This window comes from Staurois parvus, unplaced genomic scaffold, assembly GCF_062004578.1.
Source record: "Staurois parvus isolate SC_StPar_1 unplaced genomic scaffold, SC_StPar_1.0 ptg000138l, whole genome shotgun sequence".
Classification (NCBI taxonomy): Eukaryota; Metazoa; Chordata; class Amphibia; order Anura; family Ranidae; genus Staurois; species Staurois parvus.
Genome location: NW_028317934.1, coordinates 705,001 through 729,110, shown reverse-complemented (window position 1 = coordinate 729,110; position 24,110 = coordinate 705,001). Strand labels below are relative to the sequence as shown.

At 41.8% G+C, this 24,110-nt stretch overlaps 1 protein-coding gene across 3 annotated transcripts in view; it reads left to right on the top strand.

Moving 5' to 3' along the window:
• The window catches only part of RCN1 (reticulocalbin 1), a 68,528-nt gene that overhangs the window by 17,779 nt on the left and 26,639 nt on the right, over positions 1-24,110 (top strand). For all 3 annotated transcript variants that reach the window (XM_089673468.1, XM_089673469.1, XM_089673467.1), the window contains exons 3-5: positions 3,318-3,511; positions 7,309-7,484; positions 19,278-19,338. In XM_089673468.1, coding sequence (XP_089529594.1) covers positions 3,318-3,511; positions 7,309-7,484; positions 19,278-19,338 — 431 coding nt within the window. The remainder of the gene's footprint in view (positions 1-3,317; positions 3,512-7,308; positions 7,485-19,277; positions 19,339-24,110) is intronic.

Here is a 24,110-nt window from a genome sequence, read left to right as displayed (position 1 = left end):
AAACTTACTTGGTTTTATTAGGTTTATTCATAATTTTTGGCACTGCACCTATCTTATATTAATTTCTGAACTTATTTGTCTGGGTTTCTTTGTATGTATGTATTCATGGAAGCAACTGGGAACAACAGCAACTCAGCCACGAAGTGGATGCTGAAGCCCACAGTGTGCAGAATTCACCAACTGTCTGCAGAATCAATCGCTAAAAACCTCCAAACTTCATTGGGCCTTTAGGTTAGCACAACAACAGTGCTTTGAAAAATGTCATGCCCCCAACTTTTGTGGGAACGGTTTGGGGATGGCCCCTTCCTGTTCGCACCAATGCACAAAGCAAGGTCCATAAAGACATGGATGAGACAGTTTGGGGTGGAGGAACTTGACTGGTCTGCACAGAGTCCTGACCTCAACCCTATAGAAAACCTTTGGGACTAATTAGAGCGGAGACTGTGAGCCAGGCCTTCTCATCCAACATCAATGCCTGACCTCACAAATGTGCTTCTGGAAGAATGGTCAAACATTCCCATAGACACACTCCTAAACCTTGTGGACAGCCTTCCCAGAAGAGTTGAAGCTGTTATAGCTGCAAAGGGGGGGGCAACTCAATATTGAACCCTACGAACTAAGACTGGGATGCCATTAAAGTTCATGTGCGTGTAAAGGCAGGCGTCCCAATACTTTAGTGTATACCTGGTGAAGTGGTTGGCCTCACATGATACACAGTACAGAAACAAATCCTCCTACATAAGTAGTACCTGTTTACCTACATCCATATTTCCCTTACATCTGTTCAGAGTGCAGAATTTACACAGGATCTCTCAGCTTTGAAAATCAGGGGGCGGAGAGCTGAAGTGAGTAGAGCTGATTGGAGGGAAGAGATGCACCCCCTTCACACAACTCACAGGAACAGAGCTGAGGCTTTCAATCTGCTGGGGCTCTGTCCTCTGTCTCTCTTTTTCTCTTAGTGTCAGGAAAACTTGTCAGAAGTGATTCATGCTGATAGCAGAGGAAGAAGGCAGCAGACAGACACTTAGTGCTCTGGACTGAGACAAGTACACACTATAGAGGCATATGCTTTGTTCAATTTTCGTGTCTGATGTTTACAACCACTTTAAGGTAAAACAATGTAGGCATTAGAACCAATTTAACCCCTCCTCTTTTTAAATATACCATTGAAATGTTTAGATGCGTTTGTTCAATAAGTGCAAAAAAAAAAAACCTGTTGATCCTGCAAGAAATAAAATGATAAATTGTGATAAGCAAAATAACCACAAATAATAGCGCAATCCACATGTGCTAATTTGGATATGAGAGGATCTTCTTTTTGGAGTTTGTTTGGTGGAATACCGGATATATATTGATATGCTGATTAATTACCAACACATGAGGATCTTCTCTTGGAGTCTGTTTGGTGAATGCTGGATATATACTAATATGCTGGTTAATTACTAGCACATGGTGAGTGTGCAATTTGATGGGGTGTTCTGAGCACTGAATATCACATTTGATGAAGGAGGATCTCATTACCTCATTGATTGAGGATCATTGATATATGGACTTTTTTGAATGGACTATATTGAGACTCCTTATTTATGTTATTGCACTATTAATTTGCACATATTTGGTGGTTATATATATTTGTGCAATTTAGTTTATTGATTTAATTTAGGATTGCGCTATTATTTGTGGTTTTTTTGCTTATCACAATTTATCATTATTTACAGTTTTTTTAATAATAGCAGCATCCAGTGATTATATTCACTTTCTATTATATTGGCGCAATGATGTTGGTATAGGAGGAGTGTCATATTCATTGAGACATTTCTTTGGTGACTAACCTTATAGTGAAGAAATAAAATGAGCTGACAACTTCTTGTGCCACTGGCTGCACTGCATTGAAGTCTCAAGCAGTGTTACCAGCCCTGCCCACCTCTGTGAACTACAAAACACCCCCACCTATGATGACCGACCATGATGAGAAAAGGGGGATGTGTTCTGTAGTTTGTCGCTGGAACGGAGGTTACCAAGCCCAGGGGATGACTGGAACATTCCCAGTGGAGGTGCAGACCACAATAAACCCGGTGGATAGTCTAACCCTTTAGCCACTCTACTAACAACAAAAGATTTTATTGCTATCCATGCTGCCATTGGGGTATCTTGCCTAACAATTTGTCTTCAAAAAAGAGGCACATATAGCAATAAAAGCATGAGCGTGATTCTGAGCCTTCCCAAGAATATTGCAAAAAAAAAAAAAAACACTGGAGAGGCTGTCCAACCTAATGTCCGGCTTCTGCCAAATGAGCATACTGGAAAACTAGCAGCTGACTGGCATCCGATAAGCGCTAGAAGCCAATGGTTGCAAGTGCTGATCAGTGTATCCTGGGGAAGGGTGGGGGGGGACACAATAGCTCAGTTGGGAAAATCACTGTACTAACATCACTTTTGTTAGCACAGCAATTTGTGTGCTTGTTTTTTTGTTTGTTTTCTTTTGTTTTTTGGTGGGCTGAACGTAAAAAAAAAAAAGTATAGTGTGTACCAGGCTTTAACCTTAAAGGAAATGAATGTTACAGAAGCCGCTGTTGAAGCTTTTTTTTCTTGATAATGCCTAGTAGCTTTCATTAGCTTGTCTTTGGCTGCTCCAAAAACGTAAAGCGGGGGGGTGATTTCAGTTCCACAAGATGAGTGCTACCCAACCTGAAAGCCAAATGAGAAAAAAGATCAGGTTCCAGACGATCACATAAAGTATCCAGAATGCTTTTACTATAAAGTGACAATGGGTGGGTAAGCAGTAGTCAATGTGCCGTAGTGACCAAGGTATCCTCCGTCATCTGGGCTTGGACTTTTACACCAGATTTAATATATGGATTATAATTCCCTCTCCTAGAAGGGGATTCTAATCAGAAGACAAACATTTACAATGACACAGTGACTCTGTAATTAAAATGCCAGGTTACTGCTTCTATCCCCTTCTAGCAGAGAGTACTGTAGTCCATATAGGAAGTCTGGCATAAAAGCCAATGCCCTGATGAAGTGGTATTCTTTGGTCCTCGAGACGTGGCTACTGCTTGTCTACCTATTGTCACTTCAAAGTCAAGAATAAAGCTATATGGACACTTGATATGGTTTCCTGTTGCTCAATCTTCTTTCTTTCTTCTTTTTTTTTTTTTACCTTTTTAAAGCTCAAGTTAAAAATGGCAATAAATATTTTAGAGTATCTCTTGAAGACATGCTTGTAAACTAGAATAATTACAGACAACTCTATGCATCACTTGTAATGCTCAAGGTACCTTTTCTGAAGGATGATCAATTTAATTTGTTTGCAGGAAAATAGTCGACAGAATAGACAGTGACAGTGATGGGTTTATAAGCACTGAAGAGCTGACTTCATGGATTAAACGGGTCCAGAAAAGATATATCTATGAAAATGTAGCACGAGTCTGGAAGGACTATGATGTCAATCAGGATAACCATATTTCATGGGAAGAGTACAAGCAGGCCACCTATGGGTACTACTTGGGTAAGTCTTGAAATGACATGGAATGTTGGGAAATCCTTACCAACTTTAGCCTCTGCTATCAAATTCATGGTGTGCTTAACTAAAGGCATATAAAAATAATCTTCGAAAAATGAGGAGTGCAAAACCCGACGGTGTCCCCTTAAAGTGAATAAATGATCTTGGGTTGTAGTCCAACAGTAACTTGTGAAGAATGTTTTACTTGCACTAGAGCTTTTGAGGGGAACACTGCTCTGTGTAAACAGCTGTCTCTCTGCAGGGATCCATTGTGCCCCATGCCAAGTGAGAAGTAGAGTGCTCCAATCAGCAACAACAATGAGCTTTTTTTTAATGGAATGGTATTAGCTGACTCAACAAGAAACATGATAGACCGCTGTAGAGAGACAGCACATAGCAGGATCCCTCTCTAACTGAATGTCCTGGGAAAAAAACCCATTTTGACCTTCACAAGTTAGTGTTTGGCTACACCCAGGTTTCCTTTAAGTTGCCTTTTACGGTAAATTTAATTTGGGCTCTAGCATTGTGTGGAGGTATGTGTTTCACTCATTAGTGGCCAGTTTTGTATTATTTGCACATTATCTTACATTTGACAGTCATTGGGTTCACATTACTATAGCCTGCATGCTGTAATACATCATAACATGATAACAAGGGAAGAAGGGCAAATGGCTCTGACAATGATGGTTGTGAGCAGGCAATGGCTAAGTTACATTCGTGTAATTCATTTTTTGTTACCCACTTGCTGGCAGTGGCCTCATTAGGCTACACAGGAGATTTTTTAGCAAGGATAGATTCAAACCAGGTGCGGTGAGATTGCGTCAGGTGGCTATTGCAGCGAAGTCCCACCACAAGATAGGACACAATGTCTTGTCTCCGGAGTGGCCGGCTCAAGAAAGTTGTTTTGAAAAAAAATGAAAGCATCAGCACTGCCTCCATTGCAACTCAGACCAGCGGCTGGTGTGAATGAACCCTAACTTAGTTGATCTTCTTAAATCTCTTGTGATTAATTTGCCAGATGAATTAGATGGCTCCCTATGGCCTAAACTACACAAGCAGCATGCAGTAGCATCTTGTATCTGCTGCATGTACTATGTATGCAGCATACTCCAAAGAGAGCAGTTTGTTATGTTTAGCACTCAGTTGCTTCTCTGAGCTATTTTAGGACAATTGAACTACTAAAAATCTCCTTAGTTGCTGTGTCTTATTGACATAACTGACAGCAAGTAAATATACAAGTATAACACAGAGGGGTGCAGCGCTCCTAAAATCTATAACACACAAAAAGTTTATAAGCAAATGACATAGTAAAGTCAAATAAATATATAGGCCACTAATTCGTGGCTAATAGTGCTGGAAAATGTGAAATACAATATAAAAGTTCATAAAGAAGGTGATGGTGAGATCCCAAATGATCTAAGGATGTCCTATGACGGAGACCGTGGGTCAGGTGATATAAAGTAACATGATTGCGCACTCACCAGATACGCAAATCAAATGCGCATTGATCGTAGAAATCACAGGTCATCCAATATCATCGGATAGATCTGGTCAGATCTGGTCACAGTATATCTCACTCCCTGATGACACGGCCACACCTGAGGGTCACCTTATAATGGATGTAGCTTGGTCTGTGGGTGTAGTTAGCTCCCAAGGGAGCTCAAAAGAACAAAGGAGCCCACATAGTGCAGTATTTTTAGGATATTTATTCCGTTCAAAGGTAAGTAATACAGATAGGAGTAGATGTAAAGGGTTACTGACCATAAATGCAAGTAAGATGGCCGCCGGGGACCCTCGTAGCGCCGGTGGCGTGGCGTCATACCTGCTGTAGCTCTACACTGACGCGTTTCGAGCTACTGCTTGTAGTCATAGGGGTTCAGCTGAAGCTACATCCATTACAAGGTGACCCTCAGGTGTGGCAGTGTCGTCAGGGAGTGAGATATACTGTGACCAGATCTGAAAAGATCTATCCGATGATATTGGATGACCAATGCGCATTTGATTTGCGTATCTGGTGAGTGCGCAATCATATTACTTTATATCACCTGACCCACGGTCTCCGTCATAGGACATCCTTAGATCATTTGGGATCTCACCTTCTTTATGAACTTTTATATTGTATTTCACATTTTCCAGCACTATTAGCCACGAATTAGTGGCCTATATATTTATTTGCACATGGTCACTTTACTATGTCATTTGCTTATAAACTTTTTATGTGTTATAGATTTTAGGAGCGCTGCACCCCTCTGTGTTATACTTGTGTCCTTTGAAAGGTCTTATATGGTGCCTTTTTGGTGTACAGCTGCTGTTAGTGTTGATTCTTTTTAGCGCTCACTTATTTCTCCAGCAAGTAAATATAGCTAATAGAAATAAAAGGAGATTCCTGAAAAAGTTTGCTTCAGCTGCTATTTCTGTCCATGACATATTTAATGTGGCCCACACCGTATCCTACCATCAGACCTGAGCAGAAGCCAGTTGATGGCTGTTTAAAGGATCTTTTCATTTTTGGAAGGGCAGATTTAGATGTCGCAGTCATTTAAGAGAGGGAAGAGTTACATTATCATGCTGCCTGTTTTGTTTGTGTCTATCCTAAAGTACACTTGTCATGGAAAAAACATGGAGATTGCTGTTTTTGACTTCTGAAAATGATAGCTGCTTAGCTGTCATGTTATTGTTCTTGCTTTAGTAATAATTATGTAATTAAGTACTTCTCACCTTTCTTTTACCTCCTTTTATCTGTATGCCTGCTCGTTATTGACTAAGCATTAAAGCTATTAGGTCAATAAGACAGTAAAACATCTAGCATTTTTAGAAATAGATTAGCTCCTAGAATGCTGGGAAATTCTGATTAGGCGAAGTTGTGAAGCTCGCCCTCTACCAACCCACCACACATACCACATCACACATTCCTAGTGGCCAGGAAGGCAGGCCATCATTGTTATTGGCCAATAGGAGTGTGTATGTGTGTGGTTGGCGTAGAGCGGGGCAGGGTGGGCTGGAGTGTTGGGATTGGGCATGCTCTGACACTACTCAGAAAATATAATTGTAAAACATGTATTGTATATGAAGGAGAAAAGCTACGTTCTTTTTTTTTTTCTTTCAAGGTTCCTGTATGTTCCCTATCTACCCCTGGAATATCACATTTTTTGTCATAGTATATAGGTGTTTAAAAAAGGCAAGAAATTAATGGATCTGGTTTACTTGGCCTCAGCCGCCTTGTGGCTCTCAATCTTCTTGGGCAATATCACTGCCTAGATGTTGGGCAGGGCTTCTCACCTGGGCAATGGTGGTGCCACTGAGCAGTTGGTTGAGCTCCTCGTCCTTGTGGACAGCCAGCTGAAGGTGTTGGGGGATGGTAAGGGTCTTCTGGTTATTGCAGGCAATGTTTCTGGCCAGGTTGAGGATGTCAGATACTTGAGGATGGCGGCCAGATAGACTGGCACTGTAGCCCTGACCTGTTCCTTTTAGTTTCCCTTCCTGAGCAGACCTTGAACACAACTGACTGGGAGTTGCAGACCAGCCCAGGATGGTCAGGTCTTGGCTTTAGCACGAGCCTTGCCTCCTTTTTTACCGTGTAGAAATAATTCCAGTAGCGGATTATCACTGAAAGAGAAGTGTTTAGAAAAGGCTGTGTGATTTTTATTTTAAACATCCAGCAGTTGAGGGGTTTGCTTTTCCAGTCCACCATGAAACTTTGCAGAAATCCTCTCTATTTTTGGAGATGGTCAGTTGCATGTAATATCCTCATGAGATACTGGAAACATATCACTTGCATTGAAATTATTGGTACTTCATTGCAGCAAACCCTGAGGAATTCCAAGATGCAGACCAGTTCAGCTACAAGAGAATGCTGCCACGTGATGAGAGGAGGTTCAAAAAGGCCGATCTTAACGGAGACATGATGGCAAATCGGGAAGAGTTTACATCATTCCTCCACCCAGAAGAATTTGAGCATATGAAAGATATTGTTATACTGGTAGGTATATGACCAGTCCTGACCACATTTGGATTTCTTTGCCTGCTATATTCAAGCTGATGGTGTTTAACCATCATCCACTGACTATCCAAAAAACTTGGATATTAAGATACAAAAAGGATGTGTACGCACCCACCAGTAGTTCAAACACTCGTATAATCAGTATATGAGTTGGCAAAATGCATGTAGAGTATGTATGGATGAGAAAATGAATCAAAGAAAAAAAACAATGGTGAAACATCAAATGATAAGCAATCCAAAAAAGTAAATACCCAGCCAACCACCCAACACAAATGTGTAAGAATTCACAGGGCTCAAGTACTAATAGTCCATTTTAATTACAAAGCAATCCCAATTGATAGTGTAAAAAAAAAAAAATTATATATATATATATATATATATATATATTTATATAATCCAACAAATACCTGGCCAACCATCTAACACTAAAATGACAGGAAGCCGCAGGGTTTAAAAAATGGTGGCTGGAATTTAAATCAAAAGATAAGGAGGGATTGTGTTGAAAGCGCACATCTATAGAGTAGACTTTAAGTATTATATATGCTAATTATATCTTGTTTGCATTCTCCTATTATGTGATAAATAATGAATCAATAAATAACCCTGGGGGTCTAACACACAAACCATTAAATACATGAAAATCTGATAATAAATATAATCAAACAAACCTAACCAAAAAAAACCAGGGTTAATTATTGATTGATATTATTTCACTTGATCTATTGAGTATTGGTTTTCTGCAATATTAGCAGCACAACACTTCACTTTTTTTTTTTTTTAACCATCATTACTTTGTAACTGTGAATGTGCGAGGTATGCAGAGCCAGCTTCAGTTTAATAAAGGGGAAGGCTTTCCAGTGAGCTGGGCAGAGATACAAAATTAAAAAAAAATCATAGTTTTCTCCCTATACATATGCTATTAAATTGTTGGCTACAATGTGGATATAACATGATTAGGGCAGCAAAATGACTCAGTGGTGAGCACTTCTGCCTTCCACTGGGATCCTCTGTTTGAATTCTGTCAACTAAGAAGGTGCTCCTAACGACAACTTATGTGTATAAAAGACACCTGTCCACAGAATCTTTCCTCCATTCAAACCTCACCATCATTGGCAAGACCAAAGAACTGTCAAAGGACGCCGGGGACAAGATTGTAGACCTGCACAAGGCTGGAATTGGCTACAAGACCATCAAAAAGAAGCTTGGTAATAAGGAGACAACTGTTGGAGCGATTATTCGCAAATGGAAGAAATAGAAAATAACCATCAATCGCCCTCAATCCATGCAAGATTTCGCCTCCTGGGGTAAGGATAATCATGAGAAAAGTGAGGGATCAGCCCAGAACTAGATGGGAGCTTGTGAATGATCTCAAGGCAGTTGGGACCACAGTCACCGAATAAACCATAGGTAACATAATATGCAACCATGGATTTAAATCCTGCAGTACCTGCAAGCCCCCCCTAAGAAGACACATGTACAGGCTCGTCTGAAGATTGCCAATGAACAGTTAAATGATTCCGAGAAGGATTGGGATAAAGTGGTCTGGTCAGATGAGACCAATATTGAGCTCTTTGGCATTAACTCGTGTTTGGAGGAAGAAAAATGCTGACTATGACCCTTAGAACACCATCCCTACAGTCAAGCACAGAGGTGGAAACATTATGCTTTGGGACTGTTTCTCTGCTAAAGGTACAGGTCGACTTTGCCGCATTGAGGGGCCAATGGATACGGACATGTATTGTAAAATCTCTGAGAACATTTTTCCCTCAGCCAGAATACTGAAGATGGGTTGTGGATGGGTTTTCCTGCATGACAATGACCTTAAACATACTGCCAAGGCAACAAAAGAGTTGTCCAAAATGAAGCACATGAAGGTCATGGAGTGGCCCAGCCAGTCTCCAGACCGTAATCCTATAGAAAATTTATGGAGGGAGCTGAAACTTCGAGTTGCCAAGTGAGAGCCAAGAAACCTTAAGGATTTAGAGAAGACCTGTAAAGAACAGTGGACAAAAATCCCTCCTTAGATGTGTGCAAACCTGGCAACCAACTACAAGAAACGTCTTACCTCTGTTCTTGCCGACAAGGGTTTCTCTACCAAGTATGAAGTCCTGTTTTGCTTGGGGATCAAATACTTATATTACTCACTAAACTCCAACTCGATTTTATAACATTTGGTCCATTTTTGACTGATGTAAGTCAGTCCATATACCATGCCTGTTTGATCCCTTGGAAGCTGGAAATCACTGTAGTAGACACTGCTACTCCAGTGATCTCTGCTTTCTTCTGGGTCCTCCGCAGAGCAGCTGCCTGCTGCATTGTCAGCACAGGAGGTCTCTTGCTTGGCATGGGCATCATTCAGGGATCACTTTTTGTTTTTTCTCACGAATGCAAAGTATTCTCTGATTGGATGAAGTGGAGAAGTGAGGTGATAATACCACAACCTCCACCTCATCCAAGCAGAGAAAGATTTGCATTTATTGAGAAAACAGTGTTTTCTTAATGGTGCCCATGCCAAGCAAGCGACCTCATGTGTTCAGTAAGCAGCAGGGCAGCACGGGACCCAGTAACCATCTGCAAGCACTGTAGTAGAGGTGCCTATTACAGCAATTTGCAGCTTCCACAGGGATCCCACAGATATGACACAATATACAGTAGACTTGCATTGACCCAAGCTAGACAAATGTAGCTATGTAAAAATTGTCATTCCTAAACTTCAGCTTTAGGCCTCATGAACACTGGATGTTCTTTTATCTCTTCTAGACGCCTTTCCTCCTGACAGCAGCATTTCAGCAGACAAAACACTTGACGCTTTTAATGCGTTTAGCCACATCAAGGGTTTGGGCACTAATTAATTTCATTGGCCAGAATAATAAATTATTCTGGCTACTGAAATGAATTAATGCACAAGCGCTAAAGGCACCCAGTGTTAATGCACATTTTATGCACCTTTTACATGTTTTCATGCATCAAGCAGTTCTTGCTGGCAAAACGCTGCTGCTGCTTTTAAACGCCTATACCTTTAAACCCCTCTAAAAGCCCATGTGTGCATAGACACATAAGGGGGAGAGTCACTAAAACTGGAGCTACTGGTGCAGCTGTGCATGGTAGCCAATCAGTTTCTAACTTCAGCTTGTTCAATTAAACTTTGACCGTAAGACCTGGGAACTGAATGGTTTCTATGTAGAGCTGCACCAGATTTTGCGTGTTCCAGTTTTAGTAAATAACATCCATAGGCTAACATGCAGAGGCAGGAAAAAAAACACCAGAAGCCCCTAGCAGCAGCTGAAACACAGCCAGTGAGAATGATCCCGTATTGTGCAGGTGTGATAAAGAATGCAAAGAGCACCGTGCAGTGCATAGTTACCCCTACCAACCACTTGCCAATCTTTGTTCTGCCTGCTTTTAACCACTTCCTGACCGGCCGTTGCATATAAACGGCCGGACGGTGGCACTGCAGGGTCGAGTGTCCTCCGGACACAGTGAAACACCGATCGTCGGACGGGACCTCTGTACGAGGTCCCGATCATGTGATCACTGATTGGCCAATCAGTGATCACATGCAAAGTAGTAAGCAAGATGTCACTTCTGACATTGCTTACTACGTGTGAAATCTGTGAATGATCACAGAGGTCACATGGTACAAGGCTATTCACAAAAGCCTTGTACCATGTGACAAGCTGTGACCAATCACAGCTCACTCCGTACTTCTCAATGGCTGCAAGAATGCACACAGAGAGAAAGAGAAATGATTGCTTTTACATCCTATATGGGTGTAAAAGCAATCAGTGTAAAAAAAAAAAAATCATCACCCCCCACAAGTAGTACAGTGTCACCATGGTGACACTGTACTGCTAGGGTGACAGTATGTAAAAATAAAAATAATATAAAAAAATAAAAATGTTTAAAAATTATAATTTTTGGTTATAAACTAATTTGGATTTTTTTTTTTTACTCAAAAGATAACAGAATACATTTTGGCTAAGATTTATGATGAAATATTATTTATTTGCAAAATTTTTGGACATTTCATTTACATAGCAAAAAAAATACAAATCCCAGTGGTGAATAAATACCACCAAAATAAAGATTTATCTGTCTCAAAAAAATGGTAAAAAATTCATTTGGGTACAGTGTTGCATGACTGTGCAATTGTCATTCAAAGTGTGATAACACTAAAAGCTGAAAATTGCCCTGGTCAGGAAGGGGGTAAAAGTGTCCGGTCTGGAAGTAGTTAAGAACCATATTTTCACAGAAAAACAAGTGTGCTGCAAATGCTGACCTCCCTGTTTGCTAGTTGTGCAATAGTCATGTTGACTCTCTGACTTAAGTATTTGAAAATGCTGTCCTGGGACAAGCCTGCAGATAAGGGTTTCCGACTTTTCTGATTTGCATACTTGTTCCAGGTTAGTGACTCCGAACGTATCACTGCCTGAGAGTCGGCTAAACAGCCAGGTAATGAGCATTTTAAGATCGTGGTCCAATGGCAAAACATATTTCTTTTATGACGGGTATCTGTGAAAGTCAACTTCCAGCTGAAAAAAGTTTAAACATTGACCTGTCACTAAGATAAAAAAAAATTGCAGGTAAAACATAGAAAACACAAGTATTTTAAATAAAAAATTCTCCTTTTTCATAAAAATGTTTAATTGACTTTAAATTCATAGCACAGCCTCCTCCCTTCCTATATGTGATAGCTCTTTCCTTTTTGGGAAGTGTTTAACCTCTGTGCTGGCCCAGCTCCTCCTCCCATCCGTTCACCCTACATAACCTTTTATGTAGATGCTGGTAGAGGAATGAAAGGGAATAACATAGAATGCTATTCGAGGGACAGAGCTGAGTCTGCAGACATCACTTCCAAGATGACTGCATCTAGCAGCTGTCTCCGAGCTTTTAGATGTCTAAACAAGAGGGGCTTTTACATGTAAATAAGATGCATAAAATAAACCAAATGCACATATAATCTTATGGGAAGTTTGTTGCTGAAGTAAATGATTTGGAAATGGAGTCCCTTTTAAATTTCGTACACCCAGAAAAAGGAAGAATGCCTTAAGGAAATTTAATTTTAATCTTTTACCAGTCACCCTGCCCTCAGCATGAATGACACCCAGCTTCATAGTCATACCTGACCCGATCTGATCCAGCGATGTGCACTTGCCGCTGTTTCCCTCCTCATTGGGCAGATTGATATCAGTGTGAGCCATTGTCAATCAAATGCTGTGATGAGAGGGCTGAGCCGCCTTCTGTGTGTCAATAGAAACAGGCAGGGAGCACATGCACGGCAATCCAGGATGGCGAACACGTGAAGTGTGAGCTCCGCCGACCCTCAGCCTTCACGGATCTCCCGCTACCCTCCTGCAGCAGCCACAGATCCAGGAGAGCTCTCCCACAAGTCAGGATACCCACAGGCACATTCATGGGTAAAATCGGGCATTGGAAGCCGCCCGTGCCGCCTCCTCTGGACCCCTGGCCTTCCATGCTGAATTGCTTTTTTACTAGGCCTGCATCCCTGGCCTCGAGTAGTTGCGGCAGTCTGAGTGATTGCTTCGGAGGGTCCGCTAAAATGGAGTGGACAGACAGACTCCCCTGCTGCTCTGCTTCCCACCCCGGTTGTTCCCTCTCTGACGGTGGATATTCTGGAGGACAAACTGCAAGTATTTTTATACAATATCACCCGCACTATCTCTGCTGAAATTGGGAAACTGGCTTAGAAGCTTTGGGGGGAGATTACGCAATTGGGAGACCACACAGACCACCTTGAGTCAAAGTTTGATGAATTGGTGCGATATGTCCATGTCCTGAAAGAGGATAATGCGAATCTGAAACACGCTGTGTCTCAGTTACAGCTCCAGCAGGAATACCTGGAAAACAAGGAGTGCTGCTAGAATATTCATTTTCATGGCCAATCTATTTAAATTGCGACACATGGTCCACCCAGTGACCCGTAAGCTTAAACCCTTTTCTGAGATTCAAAAAGCTACTCGTATGTCACCTCACCAATATTATGTTTTTCTACAGATACGTCACTTTTTCTCCTCCAAAGCCCCATCTCTAACCTTTTAAGCTTTAAGACGCCTGTCCCCTTACTATTGATACACACCTTTATATGCGCAAATGGCCCCGAATCCTCCAATATGATATTGCCTTGGATCAATGAAGTAGGATTTGGGAGGCTGCCTCCGCATCTTCTATATGTGTAGTATATGAAGGAGACACTTCTAAAATACTGATGGATTTTGTATAAGACCCCTGAAGTTCTCCATGCTTGCAATCCGAGTGTTTCTCCTGTCTGCTGGTGATGTGGCGAGGAAACTGGCACTCTCTTCCATATTTTCTGGACTTGCCAAAACATTGCACCCTTCTGGAGAGAGGTCTTTAACCTTTTGCAGCTACTTTTGCAGGCTCCTGTTTCATTTGAGCCTATCCACTTTTTGCTGGGCCTACCTTTTCCAGTCCTCTCCAAATTTGCCAGGAAACTATCCTCCCATGTTTTAACAGTGACCAGGAGAACCATTCCTATGCATTGGCTTTCTACTACGCCTCCTACACGATTGGAATTGGTGAAGGTTATAGCAGAGATTAGAAGAGTGGAGTACCTCATTGCTTTGCATGCTAACTCTGTCTCAATCTTTGAAGCAGTTTGGGAACCGTGGGATCTTTCCGTTTCTGATTTGCCTACTCAGTTGTCATATAATCGTGCTGTGCATATATCTCTATAACCTTATGTATAAATTAAAACATCCAGACTGTGATTATGCAACAACGGTGAATACAACTTAAAAGTCCATAATGGGTGCTTGATCCGTGCCTTTATAATTTGTTCTCAAACAGGTGCTCTTTATTGCTTATATCCACATATATTGCTATAGGTGCTCCTCCACCAGAGACATATACATATATACTCTCACCTCCTTTTATGACCCAAATTGCATAGGTTAAATACCGCCTTTCCCTTTTAACCCGGGTAGGTATACTGCATAGATGACTTTCCTCACTCTGCTGCAAATGGTACCGTCTCCTCTTTATCCCACAAATCCTCCGCATATGTAAACAGAAACACTAGTCATAGTGTAGTATATAAATATAGCGTGATTTATTAAAACAAAGTGCACTCGCATTTAAAATTGTCCTGCTGGGACACCACAGTAAAAAAAATCTTGTTATAATTTTCAATGTGTTCAGGAATTTCCAAGATGGCGGCTCGTAAAGTTCGGTTTAGCGGCTTGACGTCATCAGCCCATCCTATGCGGTACGTCACGTGACTTCCTTCTGAGGAAGTCATGACGTAACGTGTAGGGTGGGCCGATGTCATCAAGCCGCTAAACCGGAAGTTTACACCCACAGTACAGCCCAGAAACAATAGTGTGCGTTTTGTTTTTTTAATCTAAAACACACTGAAACTGACACTGATACCAATTAAGAAAATTAAAAATAAAATCCTGACCCTTTAACCCTGACCCAAACGAGAGAGAGAGATTTCAATCAGAGGCTATCACAGTGATCGTGTGACTTCATGTGTCTTCCAGCCCCCTTATTAGCTTGTTGCTCTTCTCTGGACTCTCTCCAGTTTCAGCTCATCCTTCCTGAGGACTGGTGACCAGAACGGCATACTCAAGGTGTGGCCGAACTCTAGTTTCGTAAAGGTGGTAGCATTGTAGTTTTTATTTCTTGAGTAAATACCCTTTTTAATGCATGCCACTATTCTGCTTGCTGCAGCTTGACATTGCATACCATTGCTGAGCCTATGATCTACTAGGGCCCCCAGATCTTTTTCCATCCTGGATTCCTCCAAAAGATTTTTTTTTTTTTACCAAAAAAAACGTTTATTGAGAGAGTGCATAATAATACAAAAGAAAAGCGAATGATGAACATATACAACATTTGGCAATGCATGCCTGGAAAAAGTAGGAATATTCTTACAAAGAACCACATATGGAACATGGTTGTGCCAGTCCACGACGGGGTAAGTCTGTAATACTCAGGCAGTCTAGTGGTGCGCATGGGAATGTTATCGCATCGGACCTTCTTAGTATGTAATTCTCATTACAGCGCCGCAGAAGGAGGCAGGGTAGATGCAGCACAACCGTTGAGGACGAAGCTAGTGTTTTACTGGAGTGATGGTGCCTGTAAGTAAGCTTAGATTGTCGTGAGGGTCGTTAATGTAAATAAGGTAAGTATGACAATGGCATGCCTAATGTTCTCTAAAGAGGAACCCAGTGGTTGACTGGGCGTGTAACAGGAAGGTAAGACGAAAGAAAAGGAGAACAAGAAAAGAGAGAGAGAGAAAGAAAGAAAAAAAAAAAAAGGGGGGGGGGCGGGGACCTGGGGACGAGCTGGGTTTGTATTGTCGTCAACACCAAGGGTCTTCTATGGGTGGATTTGAGCAGAAGTCTATTAACCGGAGCAGGTAGGTGGGGATAGAGCCCTGAAAGTGAGGAAGTCGCCTACCGTATGATCTAAAGTGTGGAGTAACATACAATAGAGGTTTGTATTCAATCAGGCATGTTGGTTGGATGGTCCATAAAGGACCGGTACATAGGAGTGGTTTTAAAGTGAGTCCAGCAGGCCCAAGTATGGGAGAATTTAGTGGGGGAATCGAGTGCGGTCGCAATCAGTTCTTCCATTTCCGCAATTTTACCCACACGGATCAGCCAATCGCGTATGGAGGGAGGGCGGGTGGAGCCCCAAAGAGTGGGAAGACAGAGTCTGGCTGCGTTGACCATATGCATGGCTAAAGATTTGAGGTATTGTCCCCTGGGCAGAGAGGAGTGATGGAGAAGAAACTGCTCTGGAGAGAAAGCTAGGGACAAGGTGGTCACAGACACTACAAGCCTGTGGACCTCCTGCCAAAATGGTTGGATACTGGGACAAGACCACCAAATGTGGAGAAAGGACCCATCTGAGGTTCCACATCTCCAACAGCTGTTGGGGACGGAAGGATTGAAACGAGAGATTCTCGACGGAGTTCGGTACCATCTCGAAGTCCGTTTATAACCGTTTTCCTGAGTCGAGACATTGAGGTAGCATTTATGAGTATGCATGAATATTAGGTCCCAATCGGCGTCCGCCAAGCTGTTTCCCAGGTCTCTGTTCCAAGCACGGCAGGAGGGTAAAGAATTATAATCCCTACTCTTAACAAGGAGAGGGTAAATCTCCGAGATCAAATGTTTGCGTGGTTCAGCTCTAGAGCATAGGGATTCAAAAGGAGTGAGGGGACGAGTCCAGTTATGGAACAGTTTGTGTGAGAGCAGGAAGTGTCTTATCTGCAGAGAGGCCCAGAAAGGAAAATCTCGGCTATCTAGGCTATCAAGCAGTTCGCGGAACGATATTACTTTTCCATCGCGGATAAAGTGTTTAACCAAAATCTGGTCATGTGGCCAATGCTCAGATAGGAATGACTTGTGCATGCCTGGGGGGAAGTCAGGATTGAGACGAATGGAGGTTAAAGAGTTCGGTGACTCAGAGATAGATACCGTTTTACAGTTCAGGTGGAGAATATTTAAGCTGGGCCCCACTAAAGGGTGGGTGAGGAGCTCTTGAGGTGTATGCTTTGGCAGGAACCATGGAATCGATGTCAGGGGTGAGGGTGAGAAGGCATTTTCTAGGCAGACCCAGTCTTTAGAGGTAGAATGAACATGCCAGTCCACTATGCGTGTAAGGTGGCATGCCCAGTAGTACCGGTGAAGGTCAGGGAGCCCAATTCCACCTCTAAGTTTAGGGAGAGTCAGTTGAGAAAAAGCAATACGTGGACGCTTATGGTTCCATAGGAATTGTGAGCAGAATTTTTTACAAGATGTAAAAAAAGCAACAGGTATGTGGATTGGCAGCGTTTGAAAAAGATAGAGAAGGCGTGGGAGTGTGTTCATTTTTCCTCCAAAAGATTTTGATAGTTTCCATCATTTTCTGGACCACAGAAAGTGCAGTCTTCACACATTCTGCCTTCAGCCTCAGGCAGCAGCACACGTTACAGTTGTGCGACATGTGTGCTGCTCTACTCCACACATAGACTGCCACTTTGGAAGACTAGAAGGACTGTGGAGGTCATGTAAATCTTGGTAAGCAGGGGGAAGGATGGAGATTTAAAATATATTGCAGAGTTGTACTCGTAGAGCGGAAGGGAATATGGTTAGCAGGTTTTATTGGATCATAGAACTGGAGTTTTACTACTTGCCAACCGCAGATATCCCAATGAGAGCTACACTGTGTCTGGCCAGTTCTGGGAGGGCGTCATATGACGTCCTCCCAGAACGCGCTCTGCTGCGCGCCCCCGGCGATCTTCGTGATCCCTGTGTCCTACGGACACAGCTGATCACGTGATGTGGTAAAAGGCCAATCACAGCAGCCTTTTACCACGTGATCAGCCGTGTCCAATGACACGCTGATCACTGGGAAATGCAATTGCCGGTTCTCAGCTGCACTTTCCTCACACTGTCAGAGCGTGCGGAAAGTACTGCCGAGAACCGGCAGTTGTCAGAGCAGGGATCGGCTCTGATCATCAGGGCACTGATGATCAGTGCCCTGATGATTGGTGCCCAGCAGTGCCACCCACCAGTTCCGCCAACCTGTGCCACCCAGCAGTGCGCCCACCAGTGCCCATCAGTGCAGCCCAGCAGTGCTGCCAATCAGTGCCGCCAGTCAGTGCCCAGCAGTTGCGCCAGTCAATGCCTATCAGTGCCGCCTATCTGTGCCACCTCATTAGTGCTGCCCATCAGTGCCGCCTGGCAGTGTCCATCAGTGCCGCCTATTAGTGCCCATCAGTGCTGCCTTATCAACGCACATCAGTGAAGGAGAAAAATTACCTGTTTGAAAAATTTTATAATAGAAACAAAGAAACTTTTTTTTTTTTTTTTCAAATTCTTTGCACTTTTTTGTTTTATAGCGCAAAAAGTAAAGTGCCCAGCGGCGATTAAATACCACCAAAAGAAAGCTCTTTGTGGGCAAAAAATTATAACAATTTCATATGGGTACAATCTTGCATGACCGCGCAATTGTCAATCAAAGTGCGACAGCGCTGAAAGCTGAAAATTGGCCTGGTAAAGAAGGGGGTATAAGTGCCCGGTAGGCAAGTAGTTAACTGATAAAAACGGGTGCTTCTGGGTTGCTACTCATCATCATTGTTCTTTGGATTTTGTTTTTTTCATTTTTTTTATTTTTTTGGCTCCTTATTCCATACAGACCCCCTAAGGGAACTGCAATTGGCAAACGCTGAAGTCAGAGCTGTGCGAGTCTTTGCTGATTGTCTGCATTGTGCATCTAACACACGTGCTGTGGGAAGTCAGATTCACTAAGAGTTACCTGCCAGTAGAATGTCTGTCAATAACAGATGCACAGGTGACTATTGCATAGGGAGACTTTGTGAACTAGCGATGTGAAGGCATACAATGGGTTTGTCTGCAGTGTGTGCCCATATCTGCTACAAAGTGTTAGTGGCCAAAGAGAGTCTTTGCAGTCTTTTTTTAATAAAATGTGAGTGTTCTGTTTGTATGCAAATATCATAATATGTGAAAATGGCAAAGCTTATGGCTAAACTACACAAAGACAATCCTATATGGTTCTTAAGGGTCTATCCTCTTGTTGACAATTATCTGATTTGTGAAACTTTGCTGCAGATAAACCGGATGGCAGCAAATGGATAAATCACTTAGCAGTAGGAGCTTTAAGGGTTCCATGAACACATTGCAGATCCAAATCAATGATAATGCGCTCCCCGGAAATCACTGTTGGGCTGGAGTTCAGATACCCTGTTTATTGTTTTGCTATCATTTTTTCTTGTAGGAGACTCTGGAAGATATTGACAAGAATGGAGATGGATTTGTCGATGAAGATGAATATATTGGTAAGATGTTATATCTAATGGTAACCATTTCTGAAGGTTCTCATCTATTCAGGTCATGGTATGGCTAGTTAATCACATTCAACTGGACTTGTTTATAATGTTAGGCATGCCATATATATATATATATTTATTTTTTTTTTCCTGTTGCTCCAACCAGTAAATTGAACTAAAAAAAGTGCAAAATTTAAAAGTGAATACTTGTGAGCTATTATGAATGAGGTGTTCAATAAAATATTGATAGTTATCTGCTTAAATAATGTGCTTGGTTCGCTGGCACTTACACAAACCCACTTAGTTGTGTGCCTATTATCCAATTATATACACTTATAGTGCCGCGCTCCTATTGTAAATCCTTTATTTATTTAGAAGGGTGATATATATTTTGTGATAAACGAATAAATTAATTAATACATGAAAGATATGACAAAATTAATTAATGTGACTGATAAATTAAAAAATAAATATAAATAGATCAAGCCATAGTTGTGCTAAAACATACAATATGTGATCAATCAATATTTATAATTTATAATAGTGCATATTCAATTTCAATAATAGTGCAAATTCAATAATAAATGTGCAAATGTAATCCGTAAAGTGCATAAATAAAAGTCTTTTTATAAATATGTGCAATAAGGAGTTCACCTGCACATTGCACATATTTATAAAAAGACTTTTATTTATGCACTTTACTGATTACATTTGCACATTTATTATTGAATTTGCACTATTCTTGAAATTTGAATTTGCACTATTATAAATTATAAATATTGATTGATCACATATGGTATGTTTTAGCACAACTATGGCTTGATCTATTTATATTTATTTTTTAATTTATTAGTCACATTAATTTTGTCATATCTTTCATGTATTAATTAATTTATTAGTTTATTTAGAAGGGTGATATATATTTTGTGATAAAGGATTTACAATAGGAGCGCGGCACTATAAGTGTATATAATTTTAAAAAAAAAGTGCAGTTGTGGATAGGGGAATCATTCTCGCTGTGCTATTGCGTTCTCACAGCAGGGAGCCTTCCCCACCATCAGAACACAATGATCAGTGTTGCTGGCGGCGCTGTCTGTTTAGGAAAAACCTGACAAGGTGGTTGCACCGACCTGACAAGGTAGTTGTACAGGAGTCAATCGATAGATTGAACTAGGGTGCCCATACAAGGATTGAAATATGTCTGGTCCCTGTAGAACCTGCCAAATTTCGATCCATGCGTGGCTGGCTTTAAAGATCTTTCCCTACACATCCAAGTGGTTTCTTGGCTGTGAATGTCAGAGGGATACCCCAGCATTTGTATCCACACAGGTAACTGTCACCTAAATCCAATATCCCTAGAATGTGTCAAAGCAGATGTTAATTGTCCAGTACACCTATACCAGACTTCCATACACCATGGCATTGGATTGTGTGATTTCACAAACTCTCACATCTCCTGTTGTGTTCTTGGACACTCAACATCTTCCTTGACACTTTTCATGGTACTTGATGTGAACGTCCTGTGTGTGTTGTAGTGCACTGCGTTGGCAAGAATGGGCCTTTAAAGTAAACCTTTCTTAGAACAATATGAGGGCTGCCATTTCTGAAAAGCTTAGTTACCCTGACCCCCTGGGTACACTTTTCCAGTTGCTGTCCTGGAACAAGTATTCAGATCAAGGAAGTTAGAGTAAGGTCAGAAGTCCATTTCTTGTAAATGTCACTTAGCCCCACCCCTTCTTGCCTCTCATGACCTCACTTTGGGCCTTTAAATAATACCGTACCCTTCTTAAAATGCTAATTTCCTAGTTTTCATGGAGATCTCATGGCTTCAATTCTTTGATTCAGTGAGATAGAAAAATATTCAGATCAGGAGAGTCGGAGTAAAGTTAGATAGACTTCACTTCATACTTGTTCCGAGATAGTGACTCGAGGTACATAAAGTAGTAGTTGAGGATTAGTTCCCCTTTTACCAAAAATACTGCCTATGAAGAAAAGGGGCGTCTGTAGCTAAAACAAGGTGTACAGCTTTAATTAAAGTTGAATAATGCCTTTGTTATAGGTGTATGCCATTTACATACTTCATGAAGCCTGACTGGAATACTCACAGGATGCTGCTAAGATGTTGCTAAGGGAGGACCACCTATTACTGTTTACCTCCACCATCAGAGGAGTGAGCTCTGTCTCTAAATCAGCCCCCCTCACATGCACTTCCTTTTTCCTAATGCAGTAACTGTGAGCTCAGAGTTTGAGAGCTCACTCCTGTGAACGTGACGGTGAACAGTAATAGATAAGCCTCCCTTAGCAATGTCCTAGCAACGTCCTGGGAGTCTCCAGTCCCAGTTTCATGAGGTATGTAAATTGCCTACACCTATAGCAAGGGCACAGTTCAAATATGGTAAAAACTGCACAGATTGTTTTCATCTACAGATGCCCCGTGTCTTCATAGGCACTTTTTTAGTAAAGGTGAGCTAACCCTTTTAAACTCTCATAGCAGACATATCTAGCTGTAAAGAATTTTTTTTCCTTTTTATTTTCCTTTAAACTCGTATATATCCTCATTTAATGAATGCCTACACCGTGTCCCTCTCTGCTGGGCTACCTTGAACGTCCAGTCAGGGAGTGTGCACTGTGCAGGTAAAAGTTTAGTCATGTGACCTAATGCACTGGGACTATATCCATATGTGGAGATTAGGGATGCACCGAAATTTTGGTGGCCGAAACATTTCGCCCGAAAACACCCCTTTTGGCTGTCGGCTGATATGAAAAAAAGCACCAATACAGGTGCCGAAACAACCCCGCCCCTCGCTGCCGCCACCGGCCGCTGCTCGGTGGTTCTCAGCCTTACCTGAGAAACCATCAAACAATCCCGGCGCTGGGTATAGAGATTAGTGAAGGAAAGATGGCCTCCACTCATCTCTATGGCCTTGGAGGACCGGAGCAATGTCCCTTCCAGTTCCGGGCATTTTTTTTTTTAAAGCACTTGATCAATGCTTTTGTTTGATTCAATGCTTTACATTGCAGAGGAGAGATATGGGGTCCTATTGACCCCATTTGTATCCATAAAGAGGACCTGTCACTAATTATTTCTATCACAAGGGATGCATGCTTTTCTTGTGATAGGAATAAAAGTGATTAAATATTTTTTTTAAAGGGACAGTGCAAAAAAACCAAAACATTAAATACATGTTTTTTTTAAAGTTTAACATGTCCCTGTCCCCCCGTGCTCGTACATAGTGGTGAACACATACTTAGGCCATGCCCACACATGTAAAGGGTGTTCAAACTACACAAGTGAGGTAGCGCCACGTAGGTCAGAGCAAGAGCAATAATTCTCGCACTAGACCTCCTCTGTAACTTTACACTGCTAATCTGTAGAAATTTTTAAAGCATCACCCATGGAGATTTTTAAGTACCGCAGTTTCACACCATTCCAAGAGCATGCGCAATTTTAAAGCTTGACATGTTGGGTATCTATTTATTTGGTGTGGTTTTTTTTGTTTGTTTTTTTTTTTTTAATCAAAATGTATTTGTTTCCAAAAAATATATATTCATTTTTAAAAACTGCGCATTTCTGTTTTCGGCAAGTGCATTTTGAATTTTCAGTTTCAGCACCAGAATTTTTCATTTCGGTGTACCACTAGTGGAGATATAATTTTATGCCTATGCAAAGTTATTTTTTTTTTCCTAGGGTGCCTTGCTTCCTATTGCCTTGCTTTGGTACAATGCACAAAACTAGGGAGTTCTCACTGAAGAGGGCTGCTGTCAATCACAGTCTTTGTAGAAGTAGCAGGGGAGTGTTTTTTAACGAAGGTCTTCTGTGCTGCCTGATGTCTCTGCACACATAGCGTCGACATATGAAGATATTTGCCCAGCTGAGGCTCCAGGAGACCCTGCAAAGCAGTGAAGCTACCCTAGAGGCAGGGGCATTTGTACAGAAGTTGCAATTGTGACCTGGCTTCAGGGGCACCTGGATAGGGGGGGCTTTGGGGGCGGAATATAGAGGAACCCATACCCTCCATTTTCCTCATGTAGCCTTTTAGCAACTACAGGAAGAAAATAGAGGGGATTGTTTCTTCTACATTCCGCCTCTCCTATCCACCTCCTGCTGTGATCAGGCCCCTGTGTGATTCCATGGTCTCCTCCCCTTCATCCCCAGCCGCACTTCCAGGTTCCCCCCTCCCCTTTCCTGCCGGTTGCTGCGGGAGATGCTGTCAGGATGGAGAGCTGGGAAGAGACCGGTAAATGTGTCATTTATTGGCCCCTTCCTTGTCTTAATGAATAAAGTCAGTGATCAGTACCCATCACTGACTCTGTCCATTCGTAAGTGAAGCATAGTAAAATGTGTTTACTATGCTTGAGTTTGTGAATGAACAGGAAACTCTGCACAGAGCTATTCCTGTCCATTCATTCTGTGCAGCTGAGGCTGCAGAGATGCAGATTGAGGGCTGTGTTATCAATCAACAATCTCCTTTCTCTGTCTCCAAGGTGAAACATCGGAGGTCTGTTTAGACCCCTGATATTTCACCAACGCTGTTTAGACCCCTGATATTTCACGAACGCACGCGTTGGTCGCGCACAGAAACGGCGACTGTCCCTCACGTTAGGTATTGCCGCAAATGCCTAACAGTAATTCTAGCAGTAGACCTCATCTGTAAATCTAAAGTAGTAACCTGTAAAGGCTTTTAAAGCATCATCTATGAATAGTAAAATTTTACGTTCTTTGTTGCGGGGGCGCAATTTTAAAGCGTGAAATGTTTGGTAAGCAATGAAGATGAAAAACA